The sequence below is a fragment of the Oryctolagus cuniculus genome, chromosome 6 (genome assembly GCF_051225735.1).
Source record: "Oryctolagus cuniculus isolate XC-2025 breed Fujian yellow rabbit chromosome 6, ASM5122573v1, whole genome shotgun sequence".
Lineage (NCBI taxonomy): Eukaryota > Metazoa > Chordata > Mammalia > Lagomorpha > Leporidae > Oryctolagus > Oryctolagus cuniculus.
Genome location: NC_142872.1, coordinates 401,491 through 417,488, shown reverse-complemented (window position 1 = coordinate 417,488; position 15,998 = coordinate 401,491). Strand labels below are relative to the sequence as shown.

Sequence of the window (15,998 nt, the reverse complement as noted above, 5' to 3'; positions counted from 1 at the left end):
CCGTGGACCTGTCTGAGCACACCTAACCTCCCCATGTAACATGGGCTCCATCTTAGGCCCCTGCTGACTGGTCCCTGGCTCTACCTACTCCCTGATTTGTTCACATAGACTACCTCATTAGCATGGACTTTGACCCCTAAGGCAAACTTTATCCTTTGGAAACCGGTAAGAATCAGAGCTAGGAAGTCCTGGCCCACCCCACACCAGCTGCCTGTGGCTGAGATAAGAACCACACCGTGAACAGAAGTTCTCGTACAAGCCCAACAGCTGGGTCGTGGCGCTGCCGTTTCTAAAGGACCCAGTAAGGTGCAGTGCATGGCACAGCCGCTCCTGCCTGAGGCGCCAGCATCCCACACAGGCGCCTGCTCCAGCTCTAGTCAGCTCCTGCTAATGCGCCTGAGGAAGCAGCAGAACCGGCAGACGTGCTTGAGCCCCTGCCCAGGTGGGAGAACCTGGAGGAAACTCTGGGCTCCTGGCTTCAGCCTGACCCAGCTCTGGCCATGCAGCCATCCGCGGAGTGAACGAGCAGGTCAAAGATTTTCTTTCCTTCCCACCCACAAACACTCTTCTGTAACTCTGCCCCTCATAAAATAAATCTTAAAAAAAAAGAAGATAAAGAAACATCCACTGGAAAGAAGAATCTGACCCACTTCTTGGGGATGACCCACAGGCCTGAGCGGCTGCAACTGCAGAGTTCCTGCAACACTGCCCCACCTCACCTCACAAGCACAGAGCCGACAGCATTCTCCTCCCCCAGCTGACAGGCAGCAAGGAGACCACAGAGCACGGCCCCCAGCACACGGAACTGAGTTCTGCAACAACCTGATATGCTGCAAAGAAGAAGCCAGCAGATCCCAACAGCATCCCCCACCACTTCAACATTACACCCAGGACAGAGGACTGAGCCACTCCATGCAAGCACTCCTGCCTTCCAGAGCTGAGAGCTACTACACGTGTGATCCTCTTCCCTAGCAGTGAGCACACACAGCCCTCCACGCTCCTGAGCTACTGCACGTGTGATCCCTCTTCCCTAGCAGTGAGCACACAGCCTTCCACGCTCCAACTCCTGAGCTAAACACGTGTGATCCTCTTCCCTAGCAGTGAGCACACACAGCCCTCCATGCTCCTCCTGCTCATCTACTGCACGTGTGATCCTCTTCCCTAGCAGTGAGCACACACAGCCCTCCTCCTCCTGATCTACTACACGTGTGATCCCTCTTCCCTAGCAGTGAGCACACAGCCCTCCACGCTCCTGAGCTAAACACGTGTGATCCTCTTCCCTAGCAGTGAGCACACACAGCCCTCCAGCTCCTCCAGCTGATCTACTACACGTGTGATCCTCTTCCCTAGCAGTGAGCACACACAGCCCTCCACGCTCCTGAGCTACTACACGTGTGATCCCTCTTCCCTAGCAGTGAGCACACAGCCCTCCATGCTCCAACTCCTGAGCTACTACACGTGCGATAGCACACAGCCCTTCCGTGTTCTTCACGTCTAAACACAGTGTAGCGCTGGATGCCACCTTGTGAACATGAGTACACAGCACATGGAGAACAAATGTGCTCAGCACACCTCAAACTGGGAGTCCACATCCCATTGAAGACTGCCTGAGGCCTCCAGCAGTGGCCTCCCGGCGTCCATATGCTCCTTGAGAGAAATGCCACACACCCCTGTACTTCCGTGCCCTAGAACCACCCTCAGAGCTAGGCTGGCCTTGGCACAGCTTGGCACAAGACACAGAGAGAACCTTCAGGGACTCCCACGGCCAGAGCCTAACAAGCCCTGGAGCTTCTGAACTGTGGGAGGAAGGCTAGCCTAGAGTGCCCGCATGGAGGACAGCACCCCACAGAAGAGAAGGCGTGAGACATGGGCAGTGCAGGGCAAACAGAAGCTGAAGACACGGGGAGGCCAGGACGGACCTGCCCATTGACCCGGCCCGAATCGCTGCCTGGGGGCTCGAATTCACGGTTCATCTCTGGACTCTGCATTACCAAACAGCAGACAACCACACAGCCCTCACAGGACAGCGAGAATGGCACAGACCGACAAGCGAACAGTACCTCCAGGCCTGTCCCAGATACACTGGCAAGCATCTGCCTGATCACCCACCTGCGACGTCCAGGCGGAAGGAGACCCGCTGGCCCCCGGCCTCGCAGCTGTACTCCCCGGCGTCCGCCTGGCCCGCCTGCTGCACCACCAGCCGCCGTGTGCAGCCCGCGGCCTCCACGCGCACCTTCGAGCTCGAGCTCAGCTTCTTCCCGTCCTTGTACCACGTCACCTGCGTCTGGGCCTGGGCCACCTCACAGCTCAGCGTGGCGCTGGCCCCCGCCTCGGCCTGGACCTGGCTGAGCGCCGGCTGCCCCTTGGCAAACACCACCTTGGGCTCTGGGGACAAAGGATGCTCACGGTCAGGCTCCACGTCTCAGAAACTCTTAGTGTACTCAGGCAGCCCTGGGATCAGCCACCTCCATGCAGTCTGAGGTTTGAGCAGGTAGAGGGATGCACACGGGGCCCAAGATCAGACAGGGAAGAATCTGAACGCCATCGGCAACACACAGTGGTGTTCAGGATCCAAGTGCTGTACTTCTCTTTACAATAAAACTACCAGGTTCGGCGCAGTGGTGAATTGGGTAAAGCTGCCGCCTGCAGTGCCTACATCCCATAGGGAGTCCCAGCTGCTCCACTTTCCATCCACCACTCTGCTATGTCCTGAGACAGCAGTGGAGGATGGTCCAAGTCCAAAGAGTGAGCATCACAAACTCCATCATTAAGAACAGGCTGAGGCCGGCGCCGCAGCTCACTAGGCTAATCCTCCGCCTTGCGGTGCTGGCACACCAGGTTCTAGTCCCGGTCGGGGCGCCGGATTTTGTCCCGGGTGCCCCTCTTCCAGGCCAGCTCTCTGCTGTGGCCAGGGAGTGCAGTGGAGGATGGCCCAAGTGCTTGGGCCCTGCACCCCATGGGAGACCAGGATAAGTACCTGGCTCCTGCCATCGGATCAGCGCGGTGCGCCGGCCGCGGCAGTCATTGGGGGGTGAACCAACAGCAAAAGGAAGACCTTTCTCTTTGTCTGTCTCTCACTGTCCACTCTGCCTGTCAAAAAAAAAAAAAAGGCTGAGTGGCGGGTTGTGGCCCAGCGGAGTGAGCCACCGCTGCCAACACCAGCATCCCATGCCGGAGCACCGGCTGCTCGGCCTCCCATCCACACGGGAGACCTGCGTGCAGCTCCTGGCTCCTGGCTTCACCTGGCCCGCCCCAGCTGTGGCAGGCATCTGGGGAGTGAACCAGCAGATGCAACACCTCTTTCTCCCTCTCCTGCTCTCTCTCCATGTCTTCCAAATAAGTCAATGAACACATTACTAAAACAGTTGCTTACTGTTTATACCAACGGTGACAGCACTGGCACCTCTGGGCACCGGCACCAAGAGGGAGCCACACACCTTCTGGGAAGCCAGCAAAAGGTGAGAGCCAACAAAACTAACCAAGGGAAACAACAGGTCCCGAGTCCGAGCCTCTCCTGGCAACTGCTGCAGCCCTGGGTGGCAGCGTGAGGAGACTGTGTGGACAGTGAAGAGCTCAGAGCCCCGCCCACCCCCGGAGCTCAGGGACCAGCAGCTCCTGGGGCGCCCGGGCACTCTGAGCCCAAGCTCAGAGACCACATCTGTTTCCAGCTGCACACCCAGGAAGCCTCCTGGATCTCGTGACCGACAGCAGGGGGCGCACTGACTCAAGTGACTGAGCAGATGGCTCCCAGAGATGGCCACCCAGGGCCACAGGCCCCGGGATCAGCCAGCACCTCCAAACCGGGGGGGCAACAGATCGTGGGGGGTCTCCTCGGGCCAGCAGTGGACTGCGTGCCAGGCGGCGGGAGAGTTCAGGAGGGTGCAGAGAAGACAAGGAGGAAGCAGGCCCAGAGCACAAGGCACAGCCAGGGGACCCTCCGTGGGGCTGGGTCCTGCTCTGCTCTGCTGGGGACCCTCCGTGGGGCTGGGTCCTGCTCTGCTCTGCTGGGGACCCTCCGTGGGGCTGGGTCCCTCTGCTTGGGGACCCTCTTGGGGCTGGGTCCTTCCCTGCTCTCTGGGGGACCCTCCGTGGGGCTGGGTCCTGCTCTGCTCTGCAGGAACAGACCAAAGATCACTCAGAGCTCCCCAGGAAGTGAGGAATTCCTGGTCCCTCCTCTGCTTGCATCCCTAGAGGAGGGTGTCCAAGCCTGGAGGTGCAAGAGATGGAGACCTCCTGCCGCCAGGGCTGGGGAGGGGACAGGACAACCTACCCTGGCTGGCAAAACACAAGGCCAAGGAGTGGGGCACTCAGCATAAACCACAGTGCCCTACGCTGACCACACAGCAGCACTGCACAAATGCTTAAGCAGAGACAGGAAATCTGGTGCCATCAGATACGCATGAGGAGCCAGAAAGCAAGGAGCAACGTGATCTGGACTACGAAATGCACGGATGTTTGACAAAGCACTGGCGTGGAGGCAGAACATCCCTCCTGGACCAGGCAAGGGGCACCACAAGGTGACAGCATAGACCCTGTCCCAGCCCGGCACAGGTCCCACCACCCAGGACCCACCTGCGACGTCCAGGCGGAAGGAGACCCGCTGGCCCCCGGCCTCGCAGCTGTACTCCCCGGCGTCCGCCTGGCCCGCCTGCTGCACCACCAGCCGCCGTGTGCAGCCCGCGGCCTCCACGCGCACCTTCGAGCTCGAGCTCAGCTTCTTCCCGTCCTTGTACCACGTCACCTGCGTCTGGGCCTGGGCCACCTCGCAGCTCAGCGTGGCGCTGGCCCCCGCCTCGGCCTGGACCTGGCTGAGCGCCGGCTGCCCCTTGGCAAACACCACCTTGGGCTCTGAAAGAGGCAGCAGCACATGGTCAGAGCCCACACCTGGCCTGCACATCTCTAGGGCCTGGTGGTTACTCCAACCCCAGCAACGGCCAAGGCAGTGATGAGGACACTTAGGGCCCCAGGAAAGGAAAGGAAAACACACAGGATGTGGCTCTCTAGACACCCTGCGGCAAGGGGAGCCTCGGGACAGGGCAGACACGCTCAATGGAATACAACGTCGTCCATCTGCTTTGTGTGCCAAACAACTCCAATACCTGCTTCCTGACTGGTTCGTGGAGCATGCCTCATTAGCATACACTTATCAGTTCCCTGGCTGCTCATTAGCCCTGCCTCTGACTGGCTATTATTCTGGCCTCCTGATTGGTTGCTATTCTGCTCCTCTCCCGATTGGCTAACTCGGTGCTCCCTTTTCAGAAAGAGGCCAATCAGAGCGGCCACTTTGTGTCTAAAAGGGCCAGAACTTGCAAGCTTCTCCAGCAACTCCCCCTCTGGAGTCCCCTCCTGACGGCTGGGGCAGGAGCTTCCCTGCTTTCAGTACGTAGTGCTCTGCGCACTGTCCTGTCCACGTGGAAAAGCTTCAACGTGAGACATGACAGACATCTCCCTCACTGTCCTGCAACAGCAGGACTGCCCGTGACTAAGGAGCACTGCCCGAGAGGCACGGAGCCCCACCCCAGGCTCAACACAGCTGTGTGGGCTGCAGTGGTGGATGCGGAAGCTGAGATGCAGCCACGCTCCAAGCTCCAAGCCCCCAGGTCAACTTTGAGGTTCGCTGCCACAGATGCTGCCCCAGCCCACAAGGCCACAGTAACCAGGTCCAGCGCTCTGGGGACGGGACCCTTCCCTGCCTCAGTCCTCCCGGGGCTCCCACGCCTCCGTCTGCTCTCAGCCTCCCACCATGCAGGGGCCACAGAGAGCAGGGAAGTGGGCAGAGTCAAGATAGCGCAGCCCTGCCCCGAAAACTGACACCACCGTGGCCCAATCAGGAGAGAGCTGACTGCCAGGTACAGCCATTCAGGAGACAGCAGAGTATCAGTGTGAGCCAATCAGGAGAGACCCCAGTGCCAGGCAGAGCCATCAGGGCAGAACCTAATGAAATGTGTGCCAATCAGGAGAGAGCTGCGGGCTAATATGGGCCACTCAGTAGGCCAGGCTGTGGCCAGTCTTGGAGAGCCAGTGTGGACCAATAAGGAGGGAGCGGAGTGTCAAGTGCTGGCCAATCAGGAGAGAACTAAGTGCCAGCCAAGGCCAAACAGTAGAGAGCTGAGTCTCAGTGTGACCAGCCTGGAGAAAGCCCAGTGCCAGTGAAGACCAATCAGGGGAGAGCAGAGTACGGAAAGTGGCCAATCACGAGAGAGCTGAATACAGAAGGTGGCCAATCAGGAGAAAGCTGAGTATAGCAGGTGGCCAATCAGGAGAGAGCCCAGTGCCAGTGGGGCCACTTAAGGGCCACCCAGGATGGAGCCTAGCGCCCAGCAAAGTGTGCGGTGAGGGATGGCCACGTTGTGTGTGGCCTCCCATGCCCAGGTTAGGGTCAAGATGGACTGGGTAGAGAGCAAGGAAAGACAGCTGGACGTGGGAATGACCGTGAGTGCAGAGGAGCAGGGACAGTCAGTACACATGGGCAGACCTGGCCCCTGCTAGACACACCCACAGTCACTGCACATCCCTGCCCTACAGCCCCAGCACCCACAGACGGTCGACTGGCCATATCTCCCATGCCCACCTGCGACGTCCAGGCGGAAGGAGACCCGCTGGCCCCCGGCCTCGCAGCTGTACTCCCCGGCGTCCGCCTGGCCCGCCTGCTGCACCACCAGCCGCCGTGTGCAGCCCGCGGCCTCCACGCGCACCTTCGAGCTCGAGCTCAGCTTCTTCCCGTCCTTGTACCACGTCACCTGCGTCTGGGCCTGGGCCACCTCGCAGCTCAGCGTGGCGCTGGCCCCCGCCTCGGCCTGGACCTGGCTGAGCGCCGGCTGCCCCTTGGCAAACACCACCTTGGGCTCTGGGGACAGACGGGGAGGACACACGGGGTCAGAAACCCCACCCTAGTCAGTTTTGCCAGTCCTGGCTCCTGGTTAAGAGTCTGGATCCCAAACATCCCAAAACAATCCACAGGGATTCTCAGGTGTGGCTTTTCTGGCCTATGGTCGCCCCTTCCCAGGGATCCCCGACACTCGCCAGGAAGGCTCAGCAACCATCAAAGTGTCAGTGGCCTGGCAACCCTGACGACTCCAGAGAGCTTTCTCTTGTCCCCAAAACCCTGCCTGTCATGGGGTCCACTTCCAAAGGGACATATGTCCGCCATGATGACCAAAATGAGGCGGCAGCTCAGCTTCACAAGCATTCCCGTTTTCTCTCACAGGCCTGGGTATCAGTGCTGTTCTTCCCACCTCACCCTGTACCCCACCCCTGACCTCGGACGTGGCCTGGCAAAATGTGCCCCCGTGCTGCCTCTGCAGGGTGGCAGCAAAGCTCTTGGCATGTTCCCGGCACCCACTGGCCCAGCACAGAGACTAGCAGTGCCCCTGCTAAGGTGTGGACAGCTTGCAAGACAGCCCATGGAGGTCCAGCAACCACGCCCTCGGGACGTCCCCATTGGGTGGGTTGCCAGCCAAAGTCTCTGAGCCCTGGAAGCTTCCAGAATGACCAGGGTATCCGTTGGATTCTCAGCCTGCTCTTCAGATGTGCCCAGGATCCTCCAGCCCCATCTACCCCATCTTAAGAGGACACAAAGGGCTGCAGACACGCAAAAGCAAGAGCCCATTCGGGACTGTGAGCTGGCCCCGGCCACAGGACACAGCAGGCAAAGCCTAGAGTGGACACAGAGAATTCCCCCAGAGCCCAGGTGGTATCAAGTCCACGTGCGCTCTCCCCAGGAAACCAAGGAGCTGCACCTGCCCGCCCATCACTCACCGAGGGAAACGGCCCCAGAGCCCAAGCTCGCTGAGCTGGAGGCAGCCAGACCTGCTCCCCACCCCACACAGGCCCAGCCACCAGCACTCAGCCACATGCACGCACCAGAAACACGGAGCTGGAAGTCCACGGCATCCCCACCCACGCGGCAGGAGTAGGTGCCCTCATCCTGCCTGGTGACTGAGGCCAGCACCAGCCGGTGCCGTGTGCCCATGTCTTCCTGGGAGACCCGCTGGCTGGAGCACCCCAGCTCCAAGCCATCCTTGAACCAGCGCACGGGGACGTGGGCTTCCGAGGTCTCACACTCGAACTGGGCTTGGCCCCCAGCCACAGCGTCCACACGGCCACCAGCTGTGTCCTTGTGCAGAAAGGATGTGAGGCCTGCAGGGGCGGGGTAGGAGGCCGGTCAGGGAGCCACTGGCTGGGCCACAGTGGCCAGGGGCTGATGGTGCCCAGGCTCACAGGAGGGACGACGGCGGCCATGAGGCCCTGAGCAGCACGAGGCCAGCCCAGTCTGCTGGGTCCAGAGCACAAGGACCCCCTGTCTACCAGCGACCACGGACAGGAAATCCTTCCTGCTGTGGGGCAGCGCCTGCTCCACTGCCCCACCCCACCCGCCGTGCTGGCCCAGAGCTGAAGACCAGGCTGTGGCCCGGGGGTCCTCACCTTGCACTGACAGCTGGCAGGCGATGCGGGCCCCAGGGCTGACGCACTCATAGAGGCCGGCGTCGTCACGTACCACATCACGCACCAGCAGCACGCGCCGCCCCGCCGACGCCCGCGCCTCATACTTGGGGCCCAAGGGCAGCTCACGGCCGTCCTTCAGCCACGTCACGGCCGCGGCCTGGTCAGACAACTCTGCCAGCAGCTGGGCCTCCTCATGCAGCCGGGCCAGCACCTCCCGGGCAGCTGCTGCTGGAGGCTTGTGTGCAGTCAGTCCAGGGGCCGCTGCTGGCCAGGAACAGACAGACAGAATGTGTGTGGATGGCAGGTGTGAGACAGAGCCGTGGAGTGGACAGACACAGAGAAGGGAGAAGCAGAAGGGAGGGACCATGTGGCCCAGTGCACCAGAGAAGCACAGGAGACAGGGAGGACAAAGGCAGGGCAGGACGAGATGGACAGGCAGAAGGGAAAGGGGGAGAAGAGGAAGAGAGATATGCAGATGAGAGTGTGGCCACACAGCACCAGCCAGCCTGGGGGAGCCGCCCGGTGGCCCTCGCCACGGCCCGTGACCCCCCGTGTGTGACTTCAGTCCAGCCCTGGTCAGCCGCGATGCTCCCAGGACCCCCTCCCAGCCCCTCCTCAGATCATAGGCCAGGTCCCCGGCCTACCTCGGACCTCCACACGGACGCTGCTCTCTATGCCGTCTGCCACAAACTTGAGCTGGGCCCCGTGCAGGCTGGCGGGCACCTCGCGAATGGTGAGCGTGTGCCTGGTGCCACTGCATAGGATCTTGTACGTTCTGCTGGCCTTCAGGGCCTGCCCGTCCAGGAACCACTGGCCTGCCGAGGCCACAGTGAGCTCCACGGAGAAGCTGACTTCGCCACCCTCCACTGCCTCCACCGCCTTCAGGGGCGTCCTCACGGCCAGCTGGGGGACTGCAGGGCAGGCGGTAGCAGACATCAGGGAGCGTGCAGAGGCAGCCCTGGGGTGCAGGGGGGGGCTCTCCCTTCCATCCTCATCCCCCAGGCGACACCGCATACACACACAGCGATCCCGAGCACAAAGCTGGCTCGTGGCACCCTGGGAAGCACTTACAGCCAGCCTGTAATCCCTCGGGGTCCCACAAACCCCACAGGTAAACAGGCAGGTCCTGGGGACTCCGGCCCTGTCCCACAGCCCCTTCTCCTCCCACAGGTAAGGCTCTGACAGCAGCAGGAGCCCACACCCACAGGCAGCTACGAGAGGCCACTCCAGCTGAGCTGGTTCACGGGGTTGGACGATTTAGAGCCAGCAGGCCCCCAGTGCCCTGTCTCCAGGGGGACGCACGTACCAAGATGCACAGTCCCTGGGAACTCAAGGTAGGGACTCTGACCAAAGCTGTTGACAGCCGACACCCGGAACTGGAAGTCCCCCTCCTCGGCCACACCAGCCACGGTCAGCTGTGGCGTGGCCACCCACTCTGCTTCGTGGCAGCGGCTCCAGATATGGGTCCCAAGCCTCCTCTTCTCCACCAGGTAGCCGTCGATGGTTACGGGGCGGTCCCCGTGGGGCGGTGGGGACCAGCTGAGGGTTACGGAACTCTCTGTCTTCGCCAGCACCACAGGGTCCACAGGGGGATGCAGGGGTGGTCTCCTGGGCACTGGGTGGAAGATGGGCCAAGGTCATGAGAAGCCCCACCCCAGCCCTTGGGCCCAGAATCAGCCAGAGGAGTCACAGGAACCCTGCCCCAGCAGTCCAGGCACCCAGGGCCGTTTGGTTGCCACAGAAAGGGTTGAGGACAAGGGCTGGAAGCCCTGGTCTGTGGCTGATGCTCCCACCCATCACCCAGGGTCTGAGGCTGGGGGCCCTGGTCTGTGGCTGCTGCCCCCACCCCCGGCACCCAGGGTCCGAGGCTGGGTGCCGCCCAGGCCCTTACCCGACACACAGAACTGTGTGGACGTGCGGCAGCTGCCAGCCACAAAGACAACCTCCCCTGCGTCGTCCAGGTTGCACTGGGAGATGGTCAGTGTGTGGCTCGTGCCTTCAGCAGTGATGGCCACGCGGCCTCCAGCCACCACCTCCTCCTGGTTCCGCAGCCAGCGAACTGGGCCCTCAGGGATGGCCAGCTCCACACAAAAGATGGCCATGTCCCCCACACGCACTGCCGTCTTCCGAGGCAGCTTTCGAGTCAGGTTGCCTGTGGTCGGGAGGGGCATGCCCAATCAGAGTCATGCAGCACAACCCCTCTACACCCATATGCACACCCTGTCCACACCCCCTCCACTCCCACCTGCACCCCGTGCACACCTCCTCCACTCCCGCCTACACCCAATGCACACCCTGCTCATACCCCCTCCACTGCCACCTGCACCCCGTGTATGCCCTATCCGCACCCCCTCCACTCCCACCTGTACCCCGTGCACACCCTATCCACACCCCCTCCACTCCCGCCTGCACCCATGCACACCTGCTCCACTCACACCTGCACCCATGCACACCCTGCTCATACCCCTTCCACTCCCACCTGCACCCCGTGTATGCCCTATCCGCACCCCTCCACTCCTGCCTGCACCCCGTGCACACCCTATCCACACCCCCTCCACTCCCGCCTGCACCCCGTACACACCCCCTCCACTCACACCTGCACCCATGCACACCCTGCTCATACCCCTTCACTCCCACCTACACCCCGTGCACACCCTGCTCATACCCCCTCCACTCCCACCTGCACCCCGTACACACCCCCTCCACTCCTGCCTGCACCCTGTCCACACCCCTCCACTCCCGTCTGCACTCCGTACACACCCCCTCCACTCCTGCCTGCACCCTGTGCACACCTCCTCCACTCCCGTCTGCACTCCGTGCACACCCTGCTCATACCCCCTTCCACTCCTGCCTACACCCCGTGCACACCCTGCTCATACTCCCTCCACCCCTGCCTGCACCCTGTGCACATCCTGTCCACTCCTGCCTGCACCCCGTGCACACCCTGTCCACACCCCTCCACTCCTGTCTGCACCCGTGCACACCCTGTCCACACCCCTCCACTCCTGCCTGCACCCCGTGCACACCCTGTCCACACCCTTCCACTCCTGCCTGCACCCGTGCACACCCTGTCCACACCCCTCCACTCCTGCCTGCACCCCGTGCACACCCTGTCCACACCCCTCCACTCCTGCCTACACCCCATGCACACCCTGCTCATACTCCCTCCACTCCTGCCTGCACCCTGTGCACACCCTGTCCACTCCTGCCTGCACCCCGTGCACACCCTGTCCACACCCTGTCCACTCCTGCCTGCACCCGTGCACATCCTGGTCCACACCTTCTCCACTCTTCCTGGACCTGTCCACTCCTGTTTCTCTGCACCATCCACCCCAATGCCCCGTCTACTCCCGTCTGCACTGTCCACCCTCTCTGCCCCAATGCCACCCACCACTCGTCCATTTCCCAGTGCCCCTTCCGCTCCCCCAGCCCAGCCGGCCTGGCGGCGCCTGCCTCGGACGTTGAGCTCAGCCACCGTGCGGCTGCCCTCAGCGGTCTCGCAGATGTACACAGCGTCATCATCAGCCGAGGCGTTGTGCACAGTCAGCCGGCGCTCCGTGCCCTCCTGTTCAATGGCGTATTTGGCACTCGCCCACAGCCGCGTCTCCTCCTTGAACCACGCGGCCTCCGTAGCCGGCTGTGGCACCTCGCACAGGAACGTGGCTGACTCCTTCTCGCGCACCTCCAGGTCCTGCAGCCGCTTCCGGAAGGGCACGGCAGGCTCTGCAGGCCGGGACGGACAGGTGAGGAGGGTGGGGGCGTGGGCTGAGGGTCATCGCCTGCGCCCTGAGAACCAGGACCTCATCACACCCCCCCCCCCAGGAGGAGGCGCCCACCCTCCGCATCCAACCGCTGCGCTCCGAGGGACCCCGCCCGCACGCGCCGCACCCCGCGGTGAGGCGCTCACCGCGCACGACCAGCAGCACCGAGCTGTAGGTCTGGCCCACGAGGTTGGACGCTGTGCAGGTGTACAGGCCGCGGTCCTCCTGCCTGCAGAACAGGATCTTGAGCACGAAGTTCTCCTGCGCGTCCTCGTACACCACGTGCCGCCGGCCCTCGGCCACCGGCTGCCCGTCCTTCTTCCACAGCGTCTCAGGCTTGGGCTCACCCGTCACGAAGCAGCTGAGGCGTGCGTGCTTGCCCTCGGTCACCGTGCAGGTGCGTGTGCCTGCGCCAGGCGGCGAGGGAGGGGCGTCATCCGCACGCATAGCCTCACGCCGCCGCTGCAGGTGCGCCAGGAGCGCGGCGGTGGACGCCCCGGGCGGGCCGACCACGTCGGCGTCCGCATCCACCATGAGGGCCGCGGCTGCGCTGGCGGTGCCCAGGGGATTCTCAGCACGCACCTCGTAGGTGCCGCCATCACGCGGGCGCGCAGCCTGGATATGCAGAGAGCTTGCATCGCCCCGCTCCTCCACACGCACGCGCGGGGCATCAGGCGCGCCCAGACGCCGCCCATCCTTGGACCAACTCACGGCCGGCGGCGGAGAGCCACGCACACGGCAACGGAACGTGGCATCGGCGCCCTCCCGCACGCGGATGGACGTGGGGCGCAGCAAGAAGTGCGGTGCCTGCTCAGCACACGCGGCCTCAGCGTTCACCTGCAGGCCAACAGCCGCGAAGGCCTCCCCGATGGCATTGCGCGCGCGGCACACATACTGTCCGCTGTCTCCGAGCGCCAGGTCCAGGATGGTGAGGCGGTACAGGTCGCCGTCCTGGGCCAGGCGGAAGCGCGCACTGGGCTCCACTGGTTGCCGGTCCTTCTCCCAGCTCACCTGCGGCGTGGGGTTGCCCGCGATCTGGCAGCTCAGCGTGGCGTCCTTGCCCACGGACACCACGAAGGCCTTGGGCCGCGTCAGGAAGCGGGGCGCGCCACTGAGTGAGGAGGGCTCCATGGGGGCGGCAGAGCCGGGGGCCTGCAAGGGGCGGACTGGAGTCAAAGTGGGGACACTCGGTGGACACCACGCATCCCTGTCCACCAGCCAGTCTCACCATCTGGTCACAAGGCCCTCAAGTACAGATCGGCCCCTCTGACCAGCTCTGCCAGCCAGCAGCTGTGTCCCCTCACTGCCTGGAGTCTCCTCCCCACCCAGGACAATGTGGGTGGGCAGAGGCCACTCCCCACGTGCAGAGGTGGTGGGAGGGGCAGTGTGCCTGCGGCTGGCCTACCACACCTCAGCTGGCTCACGGAGCAGGCACAGCAAACTTGCCAGGCCGCAGCATCCCCTGGATGAGCCAGCATGTTCCGGGCACTCCACCTAGCGGTCCTGTGATTCGGGCATCTAATCCCCTTAATCCCCTGAGCAGGCTTCCTGGGACCGGGGCTGGGCTGGGCAGAGGGACTGCTGACTCATGATGCCATCAACACCCGGTCCCCTGCCACCCTCACAGGCACTGGGATGGGGGCCACCCAGAGGCAGAGAGCCCCCTCCACAGCACCTCCAAAACCCCAGCTCCCCTTCAAGGCCACTTGGACCTCAGCTCTCCACGGCCCCTGTGCTCGGAGGTCTTCCCAGCACTCCGCAGCGTCATTTGGCTGTTCTGTGTGTTCCCTAAATCAGGATGGAGTATCCCTTTCCCCCTGCCCCAGCCTGTGCTGGCCAGCCAGGGACACCTGAGTGGCTGTGTGCGGGTGGTCCCTCCACAAAGCAGCACAGGAACGGAATGAGAGCTCTGGGTCCCACACATATATGGAAGTTGGCCCTGGCCCAGGCTGATCCAGGCCTAGCAAGAGGCTGTGGAGGCCCCAGGGTCCTTGTCCCCACTACAGACACAGCATCCAAGCAGGCCCAGGCACAGCCGCTGTCCGTACAGTAGACTGCACGGGGCCAGGGCATGGGGAGCCCTGCTGGGCTGCTGTCCCTCACGGTCAGCAGGCTTGAGGCCACAGAAGGGTGCATGGAGCACATTCACTCCCAGAGAGGGGAGAGTGAGGCAAGGGCCACCCAAGGCCACTTTGGGGATCCCAGAAAATCCACTCGGGCACAGGAGCACCTACGGGGGTCTCCTCCCTGTGCTGGGCTGCAGGCCAAGGTCTCAGCAAGCCCCACCTCCCCCCGACACCTTCCTGCAGAACCCCACAGGGTCTCAGCCACACCCACAGCCCTGGGGCAGCCCCGCACCCTAACTTCTATAGACTGCTGCCTCCGTTCTAGGCTCCTGGCCAGTCTGTTTTCCAAGGGGCAGCTCAGAGACCCAGCCCCTCCCCCACCCCCACCCCCGAGACGGAACTGAGGCCAGCCTGAGGCCCCCATGCCCTTCCAGATCAGCCTTCCAAGGGCAGCCACCCAGGGCTGCCCCTCACCTTAGACCCCTGGGCTCCAGCTCCCCAGTCCAGGGGAAATTCTTTCCTGGAGTCAGGTGTCAGTGCCCCCCTGGCTGTCCCCTCCGCTGAGCAAACAGGCCCAAAATAGCCCCAGCTGTCAGCGGGCATCTAGCTCAGGAGTGTGGGGGCAGGGCCAGCCGGACCCTCAGCCCTTCTTGGAGCAGAGGGCGCCGGGGGGTGGTGGGTGTGTGTGACACCCTGGGCAGGCTGGGCTGCCTCTTCCCCATGGGAGGGCTGGAAATCAGAACACACAGCCCATCCCGGGTAGGGGCACAGCCTGGCTGGAGCCCTCAGTTTCCCAGAGCCGTGACCTTCAGCAAAGCCACCCTCCGGGGTCCCCAGACAGCCCTCCACCCTGCTCCGCCGTCTCCTCCTCACCTGTCTACGGAGGGATCTGGGCAGTGCCCAGGCCGGGGGCACAGGCAGTGGCTTTGGGCTGCTGGGTCTCACTTCCCTCCGAGGCCCCGGGACCGACACGGTTGCCACCCAGCAGCCCACACTCCTGCTGGTCCTCAGACTGGACAGGGACGAGAGGACAGGCAGACGCTGTCAGCTGGAGAGGGATGGGCCCGCCCCCACCCTGCCCCCACCAGCCCAGCCCAGCCCAGCTCCAAAATAGCGCAAGTGTCACTGCCCAGGACTCAGCTTCACCCTGGGCCCTGCAGGAGGCAAAGGGCAGATGGCTGGGGGCATAGCCAGTGACAGGGATGCCTGCAATGCATGCCAGTGGGCCCTGCTGGGCTGTGACACCCACTGTTCCGCACAGCACCCTGGAGTGCAGAGCAGGAAGGAATGCGGAACACTGGGTGGCGAGGGCCCACCGCAAGGGAGTAGTGTCCTCTGGGTCAGCAGTGGTCAGGGCTAACAGCACAGGCTCTCAGGAGAGGTCATCCACAGCCGGGGTACAAGTGTGGACAGGACACAGAGCAGGCCCCATCCACGGAGGCAGCCTCTGCCCAGCAGTCAGAGGTGACCGTCTGCTGTGAACCCCGGGTGGGGAGCAGGTGACCTCCCAAGCTGGGACCAGGCTCCAAGTGCTGACGTGTGCAGGGCCAGCATCCAGCACACACACGTAGGGGAGGGGAGAGGAGTCTTCGGGGCCCCTTCCTAAGGACACTGACCCCACTCAAGCAGCTCCACCTCATGACCTCAGCACCTCCGGAAACCCCACCTGCTCGCACCATCACCTGGGGGTGAGGGGTCTCGCCATGAATGTAGAGGGACTCAAACA

The 15,998-nt window shown here is 63.1% G+C and overlaps 1 protein-coding gene across 18 annotated transcripts in view; it reads right to left on the bottom strand.

Moving 5' to 3' along the window:
- Positions 1–15,338, bottom strand: part of OBSCN (obscurin, cytoskeletal calmodulin and titin-interacting RhoGEF) — a 115,058-nt gene extending 99,720 nt beyond the window's left edge. For 17 of the 18 annotated variants that reach the window (XM_089334667.1, XM_089334668.1, XM_089334678.1 and 14 more), the window contains exons 1-11: positions 15,146–15,338; positions 12,353–13,358; positions 11,899–12,168; positions 10,337–10,597; positions 9,752–10,060; positions 9,090–9,356; positions 8,425–8,709; positions 7,864–8,139; positions 6,572–6,847; positions 4,573–4,848; positions 2,110–2,385 (exon numbers count right to left, since the gene is read on the bottom strand). In XM_089334667.1, coding sequence (XP_089190793.1) covers positions 2,110–2,385; positions 4,573–4,848; positions 6,572–6,847; positions 7,864–8,139; positions 8,425–8,709; positions 9,090–9,356; positions 9,752–10,060; positions 10,337–10,597; positions 11,899–12,168; positions 12,353–13,337 — 3,481 coding nt within the window. In that variant the 5' untranslated portion in view covers positions 13,338–13,358; positions 15,146–15,338. The remainder of the gene's footprint in view (positions 1–2,109; positions 2,386–4,572; positions 4,849–6,571; positions 6,848–7,863; positions 8,140–8,424; positions 8,710–9,089; positions 9,357–9,751; positions 10,061–10,336; positions 10,598–11,898; positions 12,169–12,352; positions 13,359–15,145) is intronic. The other variant, XM_089334684.1, reaches the window with a different exon arrangement.
- Positions 15,339–15,998: the final 660 nt, after the last annotated feature.